This window comes from Natrix helvetica (genome assembly GCF_964273705.1).
Source record: "Natrix helvetica genome assembly, chromosome: Z".
Classification (NCBI taxonomy): Eukaryota; Metazoa; Chordata; class Lepidosauria; order Squamata; family Natricidae; genus Natrix; species Natrix helvetica.
In genome coordinates, this window is record NC_138554.1 from 20,451,033 (window position 1) to 20,468,707 (window position 17,675).

General features: G+C 42.7%; 2 protein-coding genes across 2 annotated transcripts; one reads left to right on the forward strand and one right to left on the reverse strand.

The window, feature by feature from the left end:
* Positions 1-9,142, forward strand: LOC309381245 (septin-4-like). The gene is made up of 11 exons (XM_081932003.1): positions 1-60; positions 163-253; positions 1,919-2,005; positions 2,105-2,228; positions 3,903-4,037; positions 5,335-5,452; positions 5,794-5,895; positions 6,021-6,120; positions 6,233-6,398; positions 6,994-7,078; positions 8,782-9,142. The coding sequence occupies exons 1-11, from the start codon at positions 58-60 to the stop codon at positions 8,860-8,862; spliced, it is 1,092 nt and encodes a 363-aa protein (XP_081788129.1). The 5' UTR covers positions 1-57; the 3' UTR covers positions 8,863-9,142.
* A 1,801-nt stretch (positions 9,143-10,943) lies between these two features.
* Positions 10,944-16,708, reverse strand: DCTPP1 (dCTP pyrophosphatase 1). The gene is made up of 5 exons (XM_081971118.1): positions 16,557-16,708; positions 15,504-15,770; positions 14,244-14,368; positions 13,482-13,592; positions 10,944-11,980 (listed from the first exon to the last, which is right to left on the reverse strand). The coding sequence occupies exons 2-5, from the start codon at positions 15,756-15,758 to the stop codon at positions 11,752-11,754; spliced, it is 720 nt and encodes a 239-aa protein (XP_081827244.1). The 5' UTR covers positions 15,759-15,770; positions 16,557-16,708; the 3' UTR covers positions 10,944-11,751.
* Between the last annotated feature and the right edge of the window lie 967 nt (positions 16,709-17,675).

Below are 17,675 nucleotides of genomic sequence, written 5' to 3' on the forward strand. Positions count from 1 at the left end.
GGTACACGCACAGCAGACATTCCTGCCGTGTCTTATCGCTTCAGCAGGAGATCCATTATGGTAAGAGAACCCAGGAAATATCCCCCCCCCCCCCAAAAAACCTTTGTCGTCTTTCCTCAGAGCAGGAAACCTTGAGATGACCTTTCTTTCTCTGGCCTTCAGGATAAAGACTACGTTGGCTTCGCTACGTTGCCCACTCAGGTCCACAGAAAGACCGTGAAGAAGGGGTTCGACTTCACGCTGATGGTAGCAGGTAAGTCGTTGCACCACTGGCTTTCTCCATTGGAGGAAATGCCAAAGTCCCTGCTCACCATCTTAATCCACCAAGCCCATCTGCTCTCTCCCCAGGAGGGAGTCCTTGCCTCTTGCGTCTGTTTTCTCTCCCTGAATTGATTTAGGCACACTACGTTCTGCGGTGGTGCAGCATTCAAAGATAAGAGCTAGATTCAGAAGAAGCACTTGGCAGCCAGTGTGAACACAGCTTTCCTCTGCTATTTGAAGCAAGCTAATGTGACTCTTCTTTTCTTTTTTTTCTTTTCTCCTTCTCTTCCTCCTCCTTCCAGAATTGCTCATTGTACTGTAATTTAAGATGGTGAAAATGGGTGGTGCCTTATTTTGTCTGCCTCTTGTTTGGTTATGAACAGACAGTTTTCACTTTTGAAACCAGTGCATCTGACAGAATACACTTAACATCTAGTATTCATCATTCTTAAATTTTTATAGGACTGATCTCAAGAGCAATTAGTAGTAGTTTATGGGGCTAATTTTGAGAACAATCATATATCTGCATAAATTTCTGTTGCTAGGTGAAATATTTGTTAAATGAGTTTTGCCCCATTTTACGAACTCTTTTGCCACAGTTATTAAGGGAATCACTGTGGTTGTTAAGTTAGTTACAGGCTTGTTAAGTGAATCTGACTTCCCTCTTGACTTTGCTTGTCAAAAGGTTGCAAAAGGTGATCACATGACCCCGGGACACCGTCATAAATGCATGCTAGTTGCCAAGCATCTGAATTTTAAACACGTGACCATGGGGATGCTGCAATAGTCACAAGTGTGAAAAACGGTCATAAGTCCCTTTTTTCAGTGCCATCGTAACTTTGAGCGGTCACTAAATGAATGGTTGTAAGTCAAGGACTACCTGCATTGCTTCCTCCACTGACCCAATGGAAGTCTGAACATCAGGGCCTGGATAAGCTAAAATTGAGGCTTTCTCTTATTGCATTTGGGTCATTGATTCATTTCTAGCATAAATTATATCCTGGACCTTGATTCAGCCTTGAACGATACCCAGATGTGTAGTATGTTAGATGTTTAGATGACACAGTTCACACATGTTTATACACTATGTTGACTATTTGCTTTGCTTAGCATGTCAGAGACCCCAGCCAATAGCAACTCACCCGATATGTCATCATGAAGAAGTGACTTTGTATACTCCTAACTTGTACTTGCCCTGAACCCTCTACATAGGCAGTCCTCAACTTACAACCATTCATTTAGTGACTGTTCCAAGTTACAACGACATTGACAAAAAGTGACTTATGACCATTTTTCACACTTATGACTATTGCAGCATCCCCATGGTCACATTAAAATTCAGATGCTTGGCAACTGGCATGCATTTATGACAGTTGTAGTGACCTGGGGTCGTGTGATCACCTTTTGTAACCAATTCTTGCAGTCGGGTGATTGAAATTTGGGCAATTGGCAACAGAGCATTTACAATGGGATCATTTGCGACCTTCCCCAAGCGGCTTCTGATGAGCAAAGACAACAGAAGAAGCTGTTTGTAATGGAAGATGTTTTTGTGGTGTTTTTTGTGTTTTGTTTGTCTGTGTTTATTCAAAAATAAAAAAATTCTTATATATATATAAAAGGATTACCTGTAGCCAAACTTTCTGCATTCATTTTGTAGGAGAATCTGGCCTGGGAAAATCCACTCTCATCAACAGTCTTTTCTTGACTGATGTCTATAAGGACCGAGTGCTTCCAGATGCGCAAGGTGAGAGAAGAGCTGATATTTTGGGAAGATGGGCCTGAAGGAGTCACCTGATTAGGAGGCCTCAGTGTTGGTCCTGCTTTCCTGTTTTCTGCTTCACAGCCAGGATCCCCCAGACTTTGGAAATTGTCAAACATGCAGTAGATATTGAGGAACAAGGAGTGAAAGTCAAGCTGACAGTGATTGATACTCCAGGACTTGGGGATGCAATAGACAATACGGAGTGGTAAGAGGCACCTAGAGAATAAGAGAGCTGGAAAGGATCTTAGAAGTCTTATTAAGTATATTAATTATTATTTGCATCTCAATCAATCAGTCAGAACAGAGCTGGAAGGGACCTTGGATGTCTTCTAGACCAACCCCTGGCTCAAGCAGGAGAACCTATATCATTTCAGGCAAATGCCTGTCCAGTCTCATTTTAAAAGTCTCCAGTGACTTCTGAAGGCAATCTATTCCACTGGTTAATTGTTCTCATTGTTAGGAAATTTCTTCTTAGTTCTAGGTTGCTTCTCTCCTTGATTAGTTTCCATCCATTGTTTTTGTCTTGCCTTCTGGTGCAAAAAACAGATATGCCCCCATGTTCTTTGTGACAGCCCCTTAAATATTGGAAAACTGCTATCATGTCTCCCCTAGTCCTTCTTTCATCTAGACTAGCCATATCCCAATTCCTGCAACCATTCTTGATATGTTTTAGCCTTTAGCCCCTAATTGATTTTGTTGCTTTTCTCTGCACTCTTTCCAAAGTTTCAACTCCTTTTTAAATAATGTGATGACTAAAACTTGATGCAGTATTCCTGGTATAGTCTTACTAAGGTTTTATAAGGCAGTATAAATCTTTGGGCATGCCTATGTTTTAATTCTGTGATTGAAAACTAAACCAGATAATGCTTATTCACCAAAAAAAAATGTATACAGAATCCTGATTGGAAAGAAGCTTTGGCATGAGTTTATAGTAAACAGATTTAGAGATTACTTTGGGAGAGGTATTGGGAAAAAAAACCTTTAAGGAGAGAATGGGAAATAAGATTATAAGTAATCCTTAACTTACAACCACTAGAATTGCCAGAATTGCCAGAATTTTCACTGCTAAGGAAGGATCTTTAAGCGAGCCAAGTTCAATTTTATGATTTTTTTTGCCACTGTTGTTAAGTAAAACGCAGTAGTTGTTAAGAGAATCATGCGGTCATTAAGTGAATCTGGCTTCCTCCATTAACTCTGCTTATTGGAAGCCAGCTGCAAATGGCAATCATGTGACCCTGGGATGCTGCAATAGTCATAAATACATGCTGGATGCCAAGGGCCCAAATTTTGATCATTACACTATGGGGATGGTGTAATAGCCATAAGTGTGGGGACAGGTTGCAAGTGACTTTTTTTCAGTGTTGTTGTAGCTTTGGAGAATCACTACATCGATCGTTGTGAGTCAATGGGTACCTGTACCCAGTTCAGAGACTGAAGCGAGTAGGAGAAAGAAAGAAAATTAAAGTAACTCCAATTTGATTTTGTTTCGTGGAAAATGTGAGGAAAAATTTTGATAGAAACTTTTCAGATTCTCTTATTTTATCATCTCCAGTGATAAAGACACATTCTGCAAATACTATTTTTTTTAAAAAAACCTGACTTATCTCAAATTTATTTATTTATTTGTATCCTGCCTTTATTATTTTTACAAATAACTAATGTGGCTAACATATCCAACACACCTTCCTCCTCCTATTTTCCCTGTAACAACAATCATGTGGGGTGAGGTGGGGTGGGCTGAGTAACAGGGACAGGCCCAAAGTCACCTAGCTGGCTTCCATGGTAAGGCAGGAGTAGAACTCACAGTCTCCTGCTCTCTATCCTGGTGCCTTAAGCTTTAGAACAAACTGGCTCTCTTTCTTTCCTTTTTATTCTACAGCTGGAAACCAATTGCCGATTACATTGATGGCCAGTTTGAACAGTATTTTCGGGATGAGAGTGGCCTTGACCGCAAGAATATTCAGGATGGCCGTGTTCATTGCTGCCTCTACGTCCTCTCCCCTTTTGGGCACGGGTATGATGCACACACGTTTAGGAGTAAAACAGAGTGAAAAGTGGGTGAGAGCCTCGCCCCTGGTCTCCTGGGAGGACCAGGTATCTCCAAAGCAGGGATGGGTTCCTGCCAGTTCTAACCTCTTCTATAGAAGAGGTTCCACAAATCTACATTGCCGTTCAGAACCAGCTCCCTCCTCCAGCCCGTCCGCACATCATCAAGATGATGAGCGAGAGGAGGAATTCTGGGAGTTGAAGTCCACAAGTCTTAAAGCTGTCAAGTTTGAACACCCCTGGGATTTTTTTTTCTAAAGGGTTAGGGGTACAAGGGTCTTGTAACTTGACAGCTTTAAGACTTGCACACTTCAGTGCCAAAGTTCCTGAGCCAACATGACAGGAGGAGGAATTCTGGGAATTGAAGTCCAGAAGTCTTAAAGCTGTCAAGTTTGAACACCCCTGGGGGTTTTTTCTAAAGGGTTAGGGGTGCAAGGGTCTTGTAACTTGACAGCTTTAAGACTTGCGTGCTTCAAATACCAGAGTTTCTGAGCCAACATTTTGGTTGCTAAGCAAGAGCGTTGCTAAGTGAGTTTCACCACATTTTACAAGTTGGCCATGCCTACCCAGTCACATGACTGTCAAGCCACTCCCACCCGGTCACTTGGCAGGCAAGCCACTCCCACCCAGTCACATGGTTGGCAAGCACTCCCACCCAGTCACATGGCCGGCAAGCCAATCCCACAAAGCAGGCCACACCTACAGAAGAGGTTCTAAAAATTTTGAAACCCACCACTGCTCCAAAGGAAGGCCAAGTCTTAGCTTAGTTCAACACAGCCAGGGCAAGCCACTGTATATAAACAGGAAGCAAACTCCACACTCACTATCACTGATGATGTTATCCAGTAGGGTAATTAAATGTTTGAAAGCAAACAACCAAGCTCAGAGAACACCAAGAATTCCACAGCAGATAGAACCTAACGCAGCATTTGCACCCATCATCCAGTACAATCTTTGTACTGGTTAAAAGATAATAAAAATAGTACTAAGCATGTTCAAAACACCTTGCATACAATCTATCCATCATGCCCTCAGGTTGGTAGATGAATTTATTATTTTATAAGGAGGAACCTAGCTACTTGGCTATAATTTAGGACAGGGGTGTCAAACTGGTGGCTTATGGGTCAGATGCATCATGTGCCACCCCGGCTCCACAAAGGCAAAAATGTGGCAATACATCACATGATGTTATTGAGTTTGACACCCATGATCTAGGATGTTTTCCAAGGGCATTCAAACCTGTGGCTCCTCCTTTTTTGCTACAGGCTCCGCCCCCTGGATATAGAATTCCTCCGAGCCATTCATGACAAAGTCAACATTCTGCCTGTGATTGGAAAAGCGGATTGCTTGACACCCAAAGAAGTGCAGCAAAAGAAAGAAAAGGTACCTGGCAAGAAAATAAATCTTGTAGATTACGAGGAAATGCAGACCCCTTTTGCATGTATTAGATAGTCCTTGATTTACGACCACAGTTGGGACTCTCTGTTGCTAAGCCAGGTGGTTGATAAGAGAGTTGGGCCCTATTTTATGACCTTTTATGTCATGGATGTTAAGCAAATTACTGCAGTTGTTAAGTAAATCATGCAATCAAAAATTCCCTATTAAGATTTCCTTGTGGTCTCCCATCCAGCTCCTAGTCATGCCTGATTCTACCTGAAAACACCAGCATTAAATTCCCACCATCCTTTCCGTAGCTACATTTCAAGGCTGTTTTCTAATTACAGATTCGGCAGGAGTTAGAAGCCAACAGCATCTGCACTTATGAGTTTCCTGAGTGTGACTCCGATGAAGACGAAGCGTTCAAAACTCAGGATGCTGAGATGAAGGTGAGAGCCTTGTTCGCTGGCTGGGGAATTCTGGGAGTTGAAGTCCACACCTCTTCAAGTGGCCAAAAGTCTAACACTGGGTTAGTTAAAGCAACCAAGGATCCTAATTAGCCTTCTCCCTGCAGAGAAGCATGCCTTTTGCTGTCGTTGGATCTAGCCACGTGGTCAGAGAGTTAAAGGGCAAAGGATTTCGGGGAAGAGAGTATGCGTGGGGAACAGTGGAAGGTAAATCTTTTTAAAAATTTCTTAAAATATTTTTAAGAGTGACGTGGGCAGTAGAGGGCGCTGTGCCGCGGGAAGTCAGAGGCGGTACTGGTTTCCTTTCCTCTTCCCCTAGTGGAGAACGCTGCTCACTGCGACTTCCTTAAACTTCGGAACATGTTGATTCAAACTCATATGCAGGACCTCAAGGATGTGACCCACGAGGTTCATTACGAAAATTACCGCGCACAGTACATTCAGAGTCTCACCAGACCCGGGGCTCGGGATCGCAGTAGCCGCGCGTAAGTCTGCTTTGGGACTTTTGGGAAAATGGGAATTTAGCTAAGAGAACTCAGATGAGGAGGAATGAATCAAGGGACTGGCTGGGTTTGTAATTGTATGGCATAGGGCAGAAGTGGGGAACTAAAGCCCCTGGCTGGGGAATTCTAGGAGTCCATGCATCTTAAAAGTTGCCAAATCTGAAAAGCACCAATTTAAATGCAGGTAGTCCTCAACTTACGACCACAATTGAGTCCAAAATGTATGTTGTTCAGTGAGAATTTGTTAAGTTTTGTCCCGTTTTACGATATTTCTTGCCACAGTTGTTAAATGAATCACTGCAGTTGATAGTAACCTGGTTGTTAAGTGAATCTGGTTTCCCCATTGACTTTGCTTGTCAGGACGACGCAAAAAGGGGACCACATGACTCCCCTGGGACGCTGCAGCGGTTATAAATATGAGTCAGTTGCCAAGCATCTGAATTTTGATCACATGATCATAGGGATGCTGCAAAGGTTGTAACTGTGAAAAACAGTCATATGTCATTTTTTTTCAAATCATAGTCACATACATAGTAAGAATGTGACCCAGTGAAATTTTAAATTCCTGTTTCGCTAGGAAACTGTCTCGCCAGAGTGCCACTGACCTGCCTGTCCTGCCGATGTCCGACACGGAGAAATTAATTCGCGAGAAGGATGAGGAGGTAAGTCACAAAGAGAAACAGGACCATTGTGAGAATTTTTGCACTTCCATGAGGGACTGAATTTTCCAACTATGCAAGTGATAGGGTTGATGGCAAAGGAGAATTGATGGACATTCTGCAACATTCCATCTCATTTTTCTTTCTTGATTTCCCTCTAAGTTGCAAGGGAATTCCTTGACAACCTATCAAGTCTTGCGAGGTAGTCCAGACAAGAAACACACCCACGCACTCTACTTTATTCTAAGATTATATTGACAGAATCTTGCAAGCCTGAAATAACATCTCTACCCCCTCACCTTTACAGCCTCAGAAACTAGGGAGTTTCCCTCTTGAGATGTTTCCCATGCCTTAATTCTGACTGCAGCTTTTCCCTATGCCCCAAGGCTGTGATGGCGAACCTATGGCACGCATGCCACAGGTGGCACATGGAGCCCTCTTTGTGGCACACGAGCCATCGCCCAGCTCAGCTCCACTGTGCATGTGTGTGTGTTCCTCCCACTGGCCAGGTGATTTTTGGGTCTCTGCTGTGCATGCAGGAGACGCATGCGCGGTGAGGTGTATGGTAAACACACACACACACAGTGCCCCGTTTTTGGTTTCAGGAGGCTTCAGGGAGGCCTGCTAGGCCCCAAATGGGGAGCGGGGCATCGCACACATGCGTAGGGGGTCACGCACATGCGTGTGTGAGTGTGTGTGTGTGTGTGTGTGTGTGCAGGGGAGATTGTGCGCACATGCACAGAGTGCATTGCATTGTGGATGTGGACACACACGCGTGCTGTCATGCACATGATTTTGGCACGCGATGACAAAAAGGTTAGCCATCACTGTCCCAAGGTCATTCCAACACAACATTTACACAATCAGATGCAAAAAAAAAAAAAGATCTCCCAGAGAAAAGACAAAACACTTTCTCCCATTTCCCATTTACAGAAAAAGAAATATACCAATAAGGAATATTTGTTATCAGGTTTGAACTGTGGAATCCTTGGTACTCTCCAAGCTTGGTTGTTTTTCTTGCAGATGCTTCATTACCCAAACTACGTAACATCATCATTATATTTATTTTTACATACTCCGTGTTTGCAAACCACCCATCTCCTTCAAAAAGGGATTCACTCGCTTAGATACTCGCGAGCACTGAGGTGCTTTTTCAAGAGGCAACTGGAGTTCGTTTTTCCTTGAAGACGTTTTGCTACTTCAGTTTTGACTAAATGGTGGGGAATGAAAGGATTTATATACTTTGCGGTCATCTGATTGTTAGCACTCTTTCTAGGAGTAGTTGAGGCTACTTAGAGGTTTGTCTGTGCCCTCAGGGTCACCTGAATAGTGCAAATGGGTGTGGGACCTTTTTTCAACTGCTGAAAGGACTGTGTTACACCTTTGGGATAACCATGGTGTGAATGTCTAAACCATAGACATTTAGCACTGATGATGTTACCTAGCTGGGTAATGAAACATCTGCAAGGAAACAACCAAGCTCAAGACAGCAGCAAGGACCTCACATAAGACAAATGTATTTCATAATTGCCAGCCAGAGAGGGAAATGTAGGTTCCTGCCCTTTAGCATGGCTAGGCACAGGTTGGATGATTGTCTTTGCCCAGGGAAATCCATCAACTTCCCAACCCAGATCTCAGCTGCTTTTGCTTAATAGACTCAGGCTGCACTGTGAGCGCAAATTTCATTTCTCCATTGCTTTTCCCAGCTCCGTCGGATGCAGGAAATGTTACGGAAAATGCAGGAGCAGATGCTACAGAACAAGGGGGAGCAATGCGACAGCTTGTGAAACAGCCTCTTTTCCCAAGAATCAGAGGAATCCACGAAGGGAGAAACCCCCTGGCTGATCTTTGGGTCAGAGAAGCTCACCAGCTATGGGAAATGGCCATGTTAGCTCTGGCAAATGAACTGTGCACTTGGAGAAGTGGAAAAGGGAATTATTTCCTTCATTCCTCTCTCCTCCTTTCACACAGACCTCTTTTCCCATCCATTAAGAAGACCCTGAGCATTTCTCACTTGCCAGCATAGTAGTGCTTCAATAATAATTGGAAACTCTTCAATAAAATGCAACTTTTGAATCTGTTCCAGGCCTGGAATTTTTAAGATATTCCAATTTCTTTCTTATAAGGTACTAGATGATAACCTGGAGTTACCCAGGTATTTATTTATAGGGGGGAAATGTCTGGACCAAACCAATTTCTAATGTTGGATTTTCACCCTTACCAGAGGGAGCCCCCTTGTGGAGCACTGTGAAGCCGTTACCATGGCAATTCCACTATGCTGCACAGTAGAAGCCATTTTAAGGCACAACAGGCTGTATCTTAACAGAACACACATCCCGAGAGGTGTTAGGGGTATCTTACCCCCCACAATATTTGTTTCCAGAGAGTAAGTTATCTGTGCACGAAGTTTGGTTGAAATTGCCTGAGGCGTTCCAGAGTTATGCTGGATACACACAAACACATACACGCCCATTTATATATCTATATCTATAAAGTATGATCCATTCATGATTTGGGATTGAGTCTTGTCCAAATCAAATAAGGTAATCCTTGACTTATGACCATAAATGAGCCCAAGATATCTCTTGTTAAGTGAGACATTTGTTAAATGAAATTTGCTCCAATTTACAACCTTTCTTGCCCTAATTGTTAAGTGAGTAACACGGTTGTTAAGTGAATCTGGCCTTCCCATTAATTTTGCTTGTCAGAAGAACGCAAAAGGTGATCACAAGACCCTGGGACTTCAATCATCATAAACATGAGTCAATTGCCAAGTGTCCGAATTTTGCTCGTGACTATGCAATGGTCATAAATGTGAAAAATACTGCCACTGTAACTTTGAAAGGCCACTAAATGAATGGTTGTAAGCTAAGGACTATCTGTAGCTGCTTTCCAATACTACCCAATCATTAATCCAAATCTGATTTATTCAGGATCATTTTATTGGGATACCTTGGCTGAACTGACACAACTCACTCAACTATTTCGTTCCTTTTGTCACGGAGGAGTGTTTTTTGGGATGACAGGCAAACCCATCATGATTAAACCATGTCTTAGTTTAACATGAGAATCAAATATTTTCAATGATATCTACAGGTTTTCTACAAGAATGCTGATATCAGAGTTCAAGATGTCAAGAAGATGACACTAGGAAAATTAATTCTTCAATTCTCAACTTATTATTATACACGTAGTCCTCAACATACAACCTTCATTCAGCAACTGAAGTTAGAATGGCAGTGAAAAAAGTGACTTATGAACAGTTCTTGAACTTAGGATCGTTGCAACTCCACAGTGATGTGATCAAAATTTGGATGCTTGGCAAGTATTTATGGTTGCAACATTCTGAGGTCAAGCTTTCCTTGCTGGCTTCTGACAAGCAAATTCAATGTGAGAGGCTAGATTCACTTAATGACTACATGACTCGCTTAACAACTGCAGTGATTAGCTTAACATTCATGGCAAAAAAGATCATGAAATCGGGCACACTTCACTTATTCTGCTTACCAACATAAATTCTGGTTCCAATTGCGGTTGTAACTTGAGGACTACTTGTAATAGACAGAATCAGCAGGGCAGTTTATTGGGCGATCAAGAATAGGAATATGATGGAAGGGATTCTAAAGTGCTGAAGAAGAAAATACGTATCCATTTCTATCCATAATATATCCCACTTCATGGCATTTGTGCTACAACCTCATAACGCATGCTCATTTCTGCACCTGTGTTGCAATATCATACACGCATGTGCTGCCTATGCATTGTACTGTCATGTGTATGTAAGGGGATGACACATGCGCACCATGACATCCCCCTTCCTTTATGCCCACTTCTTAGGAGCAAATGAATCCACACAAGAGGTGGTGTATCTGGCAAGCCCTTGAAATTTTATTATTTTACAACAGTAGCCTTATAATGTTGCCAGTCTGGGCAGGAAAACCACCATAGCCACTTCATTCTTCAGCCTCTCGCCATTTTTTCCCTCAAAAATGCCCTCTGCTTGTTTTTAAGACTCAAAGGGAATACCAAATGCGGTGTAATCTATACCTTAAGGAGGGTAATTCTCTTGGAAAGAATGTGCAGGCAGGAAGAAATCGTCAATTACTCAGGTCAAAATGGTGGCCATCTATTTTTCTTTAAAAACTAAACTAAACTACAGCCACACATTGGAGAGAAGAATCTGGCCTCACTAAGAAAGCAGAGTTTATGAAAAGCTCCTTGCACTTTTATGATGGATATACCTCCACAAGGAAGGGGACATGTTTCTCTGTAAATGACCGATGTGAGTTTCCTCTGCACAACTGTGCATCCATCTGCAACTCTTGAAGTTTGGGATGGAGAACCTGCAGCCTTTCAACTGTGGTTGGACATCAACTCCAATGACTCCTAGCCAACATGGTCTCAGGGTGATGGAATTGAAGCCCAACACTTCCTGGGTGGCCCAATCTCCTTTGAAAAAGAAAAGAAGAGATAAATGAACAAAAAAACAGAGATTTCCACAACAGGTCTGTTTGCCTATCAGAGCTTGCTGGATCCACCCCACAAAGTCAAGAGTCAATCAGGGGTCACTTTGAACTATTCATCCCAAAGAAGGCCTAAATCTTGAAAAGAGCATCTTCTAGAAGCCACGGCGTGATTTTTCTTCTCATTCATCCAGGAAGAGATACGTTCCATACTTATTCCTGATACTCTGTGTATTTCTTTGAAGAACCATAGACACGCTTGGCTGGGTATTTAAGGCGATTCTTCTCTATTTTACGGAGAGCAGCCTTAGGGAGGTCCACATGGCACTTGTTTGCCAATGCAACCAGATAAATGAGGACATCACTGAGCTCATCGCTGAGGGCCTCACGCTCCGATGTTTCCCACCCTGGTAGGCCTTCGGGAGCTTCTTCCCGCCATTGGCTAAAAAAGACCACAGACAAAAGCATTGAGTGCAAAAAACAACTTAAATGGAGCCAGATTGAAGAGGGGGAAGGAAACCTGAGGCAGGTTCTCTTCTCCTGAGGTGCTAGACCAAAATGTTTCAACCTTGACAAGCCAATATTCATGGAAAATGGACTCCTGAGCCACAGCTGAAGTATCCTTTCTCTTCTTGGTGAGTAGAATAGGGCTAGGAAGCAACTGTTCCATACTTGAGCTTTCTCTAGCTATAGATCGTGTTATTTATTTATTTAAACAAGAAAGTATTATTCTAGCTTTTATTTTAATTTTTTTTTAAAAAAAATTAAATCTTATACAGGTAGTTCTCAGGCTATGGCCATTATTCAGTCCAAAATTTATTCTGCTAAGTGAAACATTTGTTAGGTGGATTTTTCCTCTCTTTAACACTTTTCTTGCCACAGTTGATAAGCGAATCATTGCATTTAAGTTAGTCACATGGTTGTTAAGTGGATCTGGATTCCTCATTGACTTTTGCTTGTCAGAAGGCAGCGGAAGATGATCACATGACCCCAGGACACTGCAACAGTCGTAAATATGAACCAGTTGCCAGGCACCTGAATTTTGATCATGCGGACATGAGAATGCGACAACGGTTGTAAGTGCAAAAAACGGTCATAATTCACTTTCTTCAATGCCGTTGTAATTTTGAATGGTCGTTAAATGAACTGTTGTAAGTCGAATGTACCTGTACAGGCTAAGGTAATTTACTTTTAAATAAATAAATAACACCACCTATGCAGGATCCTATCTGGCTCGGTCACCGGGATCAGAGGTACTTTCTTCTGAGCTTTCAGATTCACGCTGGAGCCCATCCTGAGGTAATTCTTTAGGCTAGAGAAGTTCCCTCTGGATGGGCTCCAGCATGAGTTCAAAAGCTCAGAATACAAAACTTCTGGTCCAGTGACTGACCCAAATTGCAACATTATCCTGGGACATGCATATTCACTTTCATTTGTAAAAATAACCTATGGAACATGCCAAATTGATAAAACCAGGAAAAGAGCATCATGGCTTAAATTAAAACATTCTTCATATGTTTTAGTCTCCAGGCCTTTGATCATCTTAGCTGCTCTTCAGGGTTGGCATTCACTTACCTTCCCTACCGGTTCCCAAATGTGAGTGTGCCTTCTGCGCATGCGCTTTGCCTAAAAAAAGGGCCTAACTGGGATGCCCTAGAGCCAGCGTGGGTGGGAGGGTGGAGCCACCCGCAATTTCCGCTACCGGTTCAGGCGAACCGGTCAGAACCGGCAGAATACCATCTCTCTTGCTCTTCTTCGTATTTTTTCCTAGTGAAAAAGTAGAAAGTAGTTTTTCTTTAAAAAAAAAAGTACTTTGGACTTTTTCCTAGTGGGTGGGCAAATACAGCAGATGTAAAGAATGACACTTATGCTCCCCATGAAGGCATTTTTGGATCTACTACCCCGTCTCTTCCCCATCACATTCCACAGATTGTTATACTCACAAGAGCTCTGCCAGCTCCCCAACCTCTCCAACCAGAGCAAGAAGCAGATTCCGAGGTTGGTGGTACCTTCCCCAGCCCCGCTCAGCTGCGAAGGCCGACTGGAGGCTCCGACTGCAGGAGACAAAACGGAAGAGAAGATGAGAATGCCCCAGAGACTATCCATATGTGTTCTGACCGAGGCTTCCCAAGAGCATGAAGCAAACTCCTTGACCCAACAAAAACCCCTTTTATTCATTTACTGTGAATTCTGCTCATTCACATCCAGCAAAGTCTTTCAAAGAAGGATTTACAGTCTCAGACCTTATCTGGCTTGAAGAGCTGACAGGCCGATATCTGCAAAAGTTGGCAACGGAGAGTCACGAACCAATTAAGTGAACTGTCTCCTGCAAACTCCACTCCCCTTTCACTCCTTTTTATTTCCTCTGGGAGGGCCTTACTCCGAAGTCGACCCCTGTTCTTTAGCTGTTCCCTTCATCTGGCAACTCTGCACATGTGCACACTGGGAATAGGCTCCAGCTATTTGTCTGCCTCTGAAAGCATCTGATAGCTGGCATACGGCTCTGGTCCCCTCTCTGCCTCCGACACAGAGCCCTCATCAGAGCCTTCCCCAGACTCCAGGACTGGCCCATGTCCCTCCCCAACCTCCTCACTGTCCGAATCTTCTGCCAGCTCCATTTGCAAACCACAACAATATGCTCCTCTTCCAAAAAGGGGAAGCGGCATGAATGAAGGGTAAGGGGGATAAGATAAGGGGGGTCTCACATGTCTTCCAACGTGGGATTGGTACTAAACCGAAATGGTGCTGTAGATGTGCTGGGCCCATTAGTCACTACTGCCTCATCTACTTCTTCCTCATTCTTCTTCGTTGAACAGGCATGCAAGGAGGCCTGGTGAGGGAAATCAGAATAAAGTGAATATTTACTTATTGGGAATAAGAAAAGGGTCCCACCACTTTCCAATGGCCTATTTACAACTGGGTTATAAAAAGTTAGATGTATGCTTGAAATGGAGGGCAGAGAAAAGCTTAAAATGGATCTTTCTGTGGTAGCATAGATTCTTTCTGTGTCTGAGCTTTAAACAAGAACAAAACAAAAAAAAATCCAATCTTGGATCCTAGCTTGTTATAATCACTAGGATTTGCTACTTAATTTTTAGGGCAATTTGCAATTAAGAAAAGCTTTATAATTTTCTTAGATATTTGTCAGATTTTTAAATAAAATATTTATTTATTTATAAAATGTATTTACTATAAAATGTATTGACCACCCATCTTATGAGGTAACTCTGGGTGGCTTACAGTCATAAAAGATAAAAATTGTATAAACTAAAAACTTACGTTAATACACAAACACATACTATGACCCAATTAAAAATGAGGAAGGTGGGAACAGGATTAAGAGAGAGGTGGGATCTGTTATTTAATCGATCAATCACTTCCACTGTGGTGCTTTCCCATTGGAGCCCCAAGTTAATAGGCAGTATGGAAGAGTCAAAGTTGACAGAGATTAGGTTTGTCTATAGAGTAAGACACCATAGCAAAACAACACAATAACAGAGTTGGAAGAGACCTAGGAGGTCTTCTAGTCCAACCCTTTACTCAGGCAGGAAACCCATTTCAGATAAATAATTGCCCAAATGTACAATCTCTTCTTAAAAACTTCCAGTGTTGGAGTATTCACAGCTTCTGGAGGCAAGTTGTCCCACTGATATATTGTTCTAGCCATATAGTTGGCTTGGCCTAAGCACAGTGTTTTTGCAAACAGCCAGGCAATCATAAATACTCCAGAAACTGTGGCTAGACAGCTTAGCACCAAAAGTGTCATTCACTTTCTTCAAAACTGTGGCTTTAAATAATTCTTACAGCCTCCCAAGAAATTCTTAGGATCAAAATAGGCTCAGGGACTTCTTGAAGATGAGACAAATGACGAATGAGATGCATAAACAAAATAAAACCTCAATGCAATAGATGTGGAAATACAGAAAATGATTATGAGTGAGCAAACATAGCCGAAGCACTGTTACCTCTGTCTTCTTTAATATGGTGTTTGCAAGACCACAATCCTCTAATACTCTATGTTCTTCACCCGTCTGGGACCCAGAAGACTCTATGGTGCTGTCAGGGGCATTGCTGGCCATGTGCTGCTGAGGGTTAGATGGATACACACGCATTTCATGTTTGCAGGTTTGGCAGGTTCTCCTCCCTTCCTCACCTATAGTGGCCTGAAACTGGGCATTTGAGTCTGTTTCCTTCTCTTTGTCCCCCTCTGTTGATGCCATGATCAGTTACACCTGGAAGAAAGGAAGGAAAGAAGGAAGGAAGGAAGGGGACAGATGAAAGGGAGGGAGGGAATGCAAGAAAGAAGGAAGGGAGGGAAGAAGTGGACAGATAAAAGGAAGGGAGTGAATGAGAAAAGGAAAGGGAGGGAGAGAGGAAAGGAGAGAAGGGAGGAAGGAAGTGGACAGGAAAGGGAGGGAGGGAATGAGAAGGAAGGAATGAAGGAGGGAGGGAGGGAGGAAAGGAAGGAAAGGGAGGGAGAGAAGGGGGATAGATGAAAGGGAGGGAGGGAAGGAAGGAGAGAAGGAAGGGAGGGAGGGAGGAAAGGAACAAAGGAAAGGGAGGAAGGGAGAGAAGAGGGAGGGGATAGATGAAAGGAAGGGAGGGAAGGAGAGAAGGAAGGAAGGGTTTAATAAAGTCGTTTGCCAAAAACAAGATACACTATTTTAGACATTCTCCTGTAACTCATTTCCTACATTAAAAAAAACCAATGCAGCTGGTCCTCGACTTAGGACTACAACTGAGCCCAAAATTCCTGTTGCTAAGCCATTTGTTAAGTGAATTTTGCCAGAGTTGTTGAGGGAATCACTGCAGCTGTTAAACATGCAGGACCTTCTTCCGGCTCTCTGGAATTTGCAGGGAGTTTTGCAAACCAGATTCGGTAGCCATACATTCTATGAAATTCAAACAAGCACTGGACGAAATCTCATTTTCTGTGCAATTATTGAAGAGTTAAACCCGCCCCCAGTTTGTCTGGTGCTAGCTAAATGGATTTTTTTAAAAACAGCATTCAAATTCACCTGGATTTCTGCCGAGCCACTCGAAGGCTCCCCCAAACAAGCAAGCACGCCAGACACACGCCAGCTACGGTAGGTCGCGGGATATTTTTTTTCCCGGGTTCACTCTGTCTCTCCACCAATCAACAAGAGCCAGTCCAACGGGCCCTCATTGGGTAGCAAGATCATGACGTCAGCAGCCGCGATCGCTCGAAGGAAGCCATCAAAACACACGCCCAGTTTCCTAACCAATCCAAAAAGAAGGAAGTTAGAGGGGCGGGGATCTGCGCCTGATCTCATCCAATCAGAGAAGATGTAAAGGAAAGGGAGAAAAACAACACAGTAAATGGAAACAAAGGCTAGTATGCGGAATATCTGGGGCGGGGAGAAAAGATTTTAAAATATCTTTTTTCCCTTTATAAAAAGGTAATCTGTTTCAGTCACGGCCTCAACACAAGCCTTTAATTTCCACTTTTCATCAAGTCTTCCCCTTTTCTATCAATCAGCGGGAGACCGTGAGTTCAAATCCTGCCTTAACTTTGTAAGCCAGCTGGGTGGCTCTGAGCCAGTTGCTTTCATTCATTCATTTATTCAATCAATCAATCAATCAATCAATCAATCAGAATGGAGCTGGAAGGGACCTCGGAGGTCTTCTAGTCCAACCCCCTGCTCAAGCAGGAGACCCTAGATCATTTTGGGCAAGTGGCTTTTTCTGATCAGTTGTCTCATTGTTGTGGGGAAAATAGGAGGAGGATGCTGGGTTGGATATGTTCGCCTCCTTGAGCTATTTGGGAAATAAAAAAGGCAGGATAAATATTTTTTTTTAAATAATTAGTTAAATTTAAATAGTTTGTAATGGATATTTATCCATCCTATCTGATGGGGAGATTGTTGAAACACTTTTGGAAACTTTCAATGTGTGGAGAAAAAAACCTTGTTCTCATATATTCAAGTGGGAGAAAAATAAAAATTTAGTTCACTTATTTAATTTTCTTCAATTGGAAGTTTAGTTCTCTATAAAACAATTTACGGTTGCCCCATATAGCTCCTTAATAGGAACCCTGCAGACTGAATTGCCCTCTCCAAAGAAGTGTTGATTTCAATAAAATAAAGTTTCTTTTTCTAGTAACAGAGGAAGGGAAG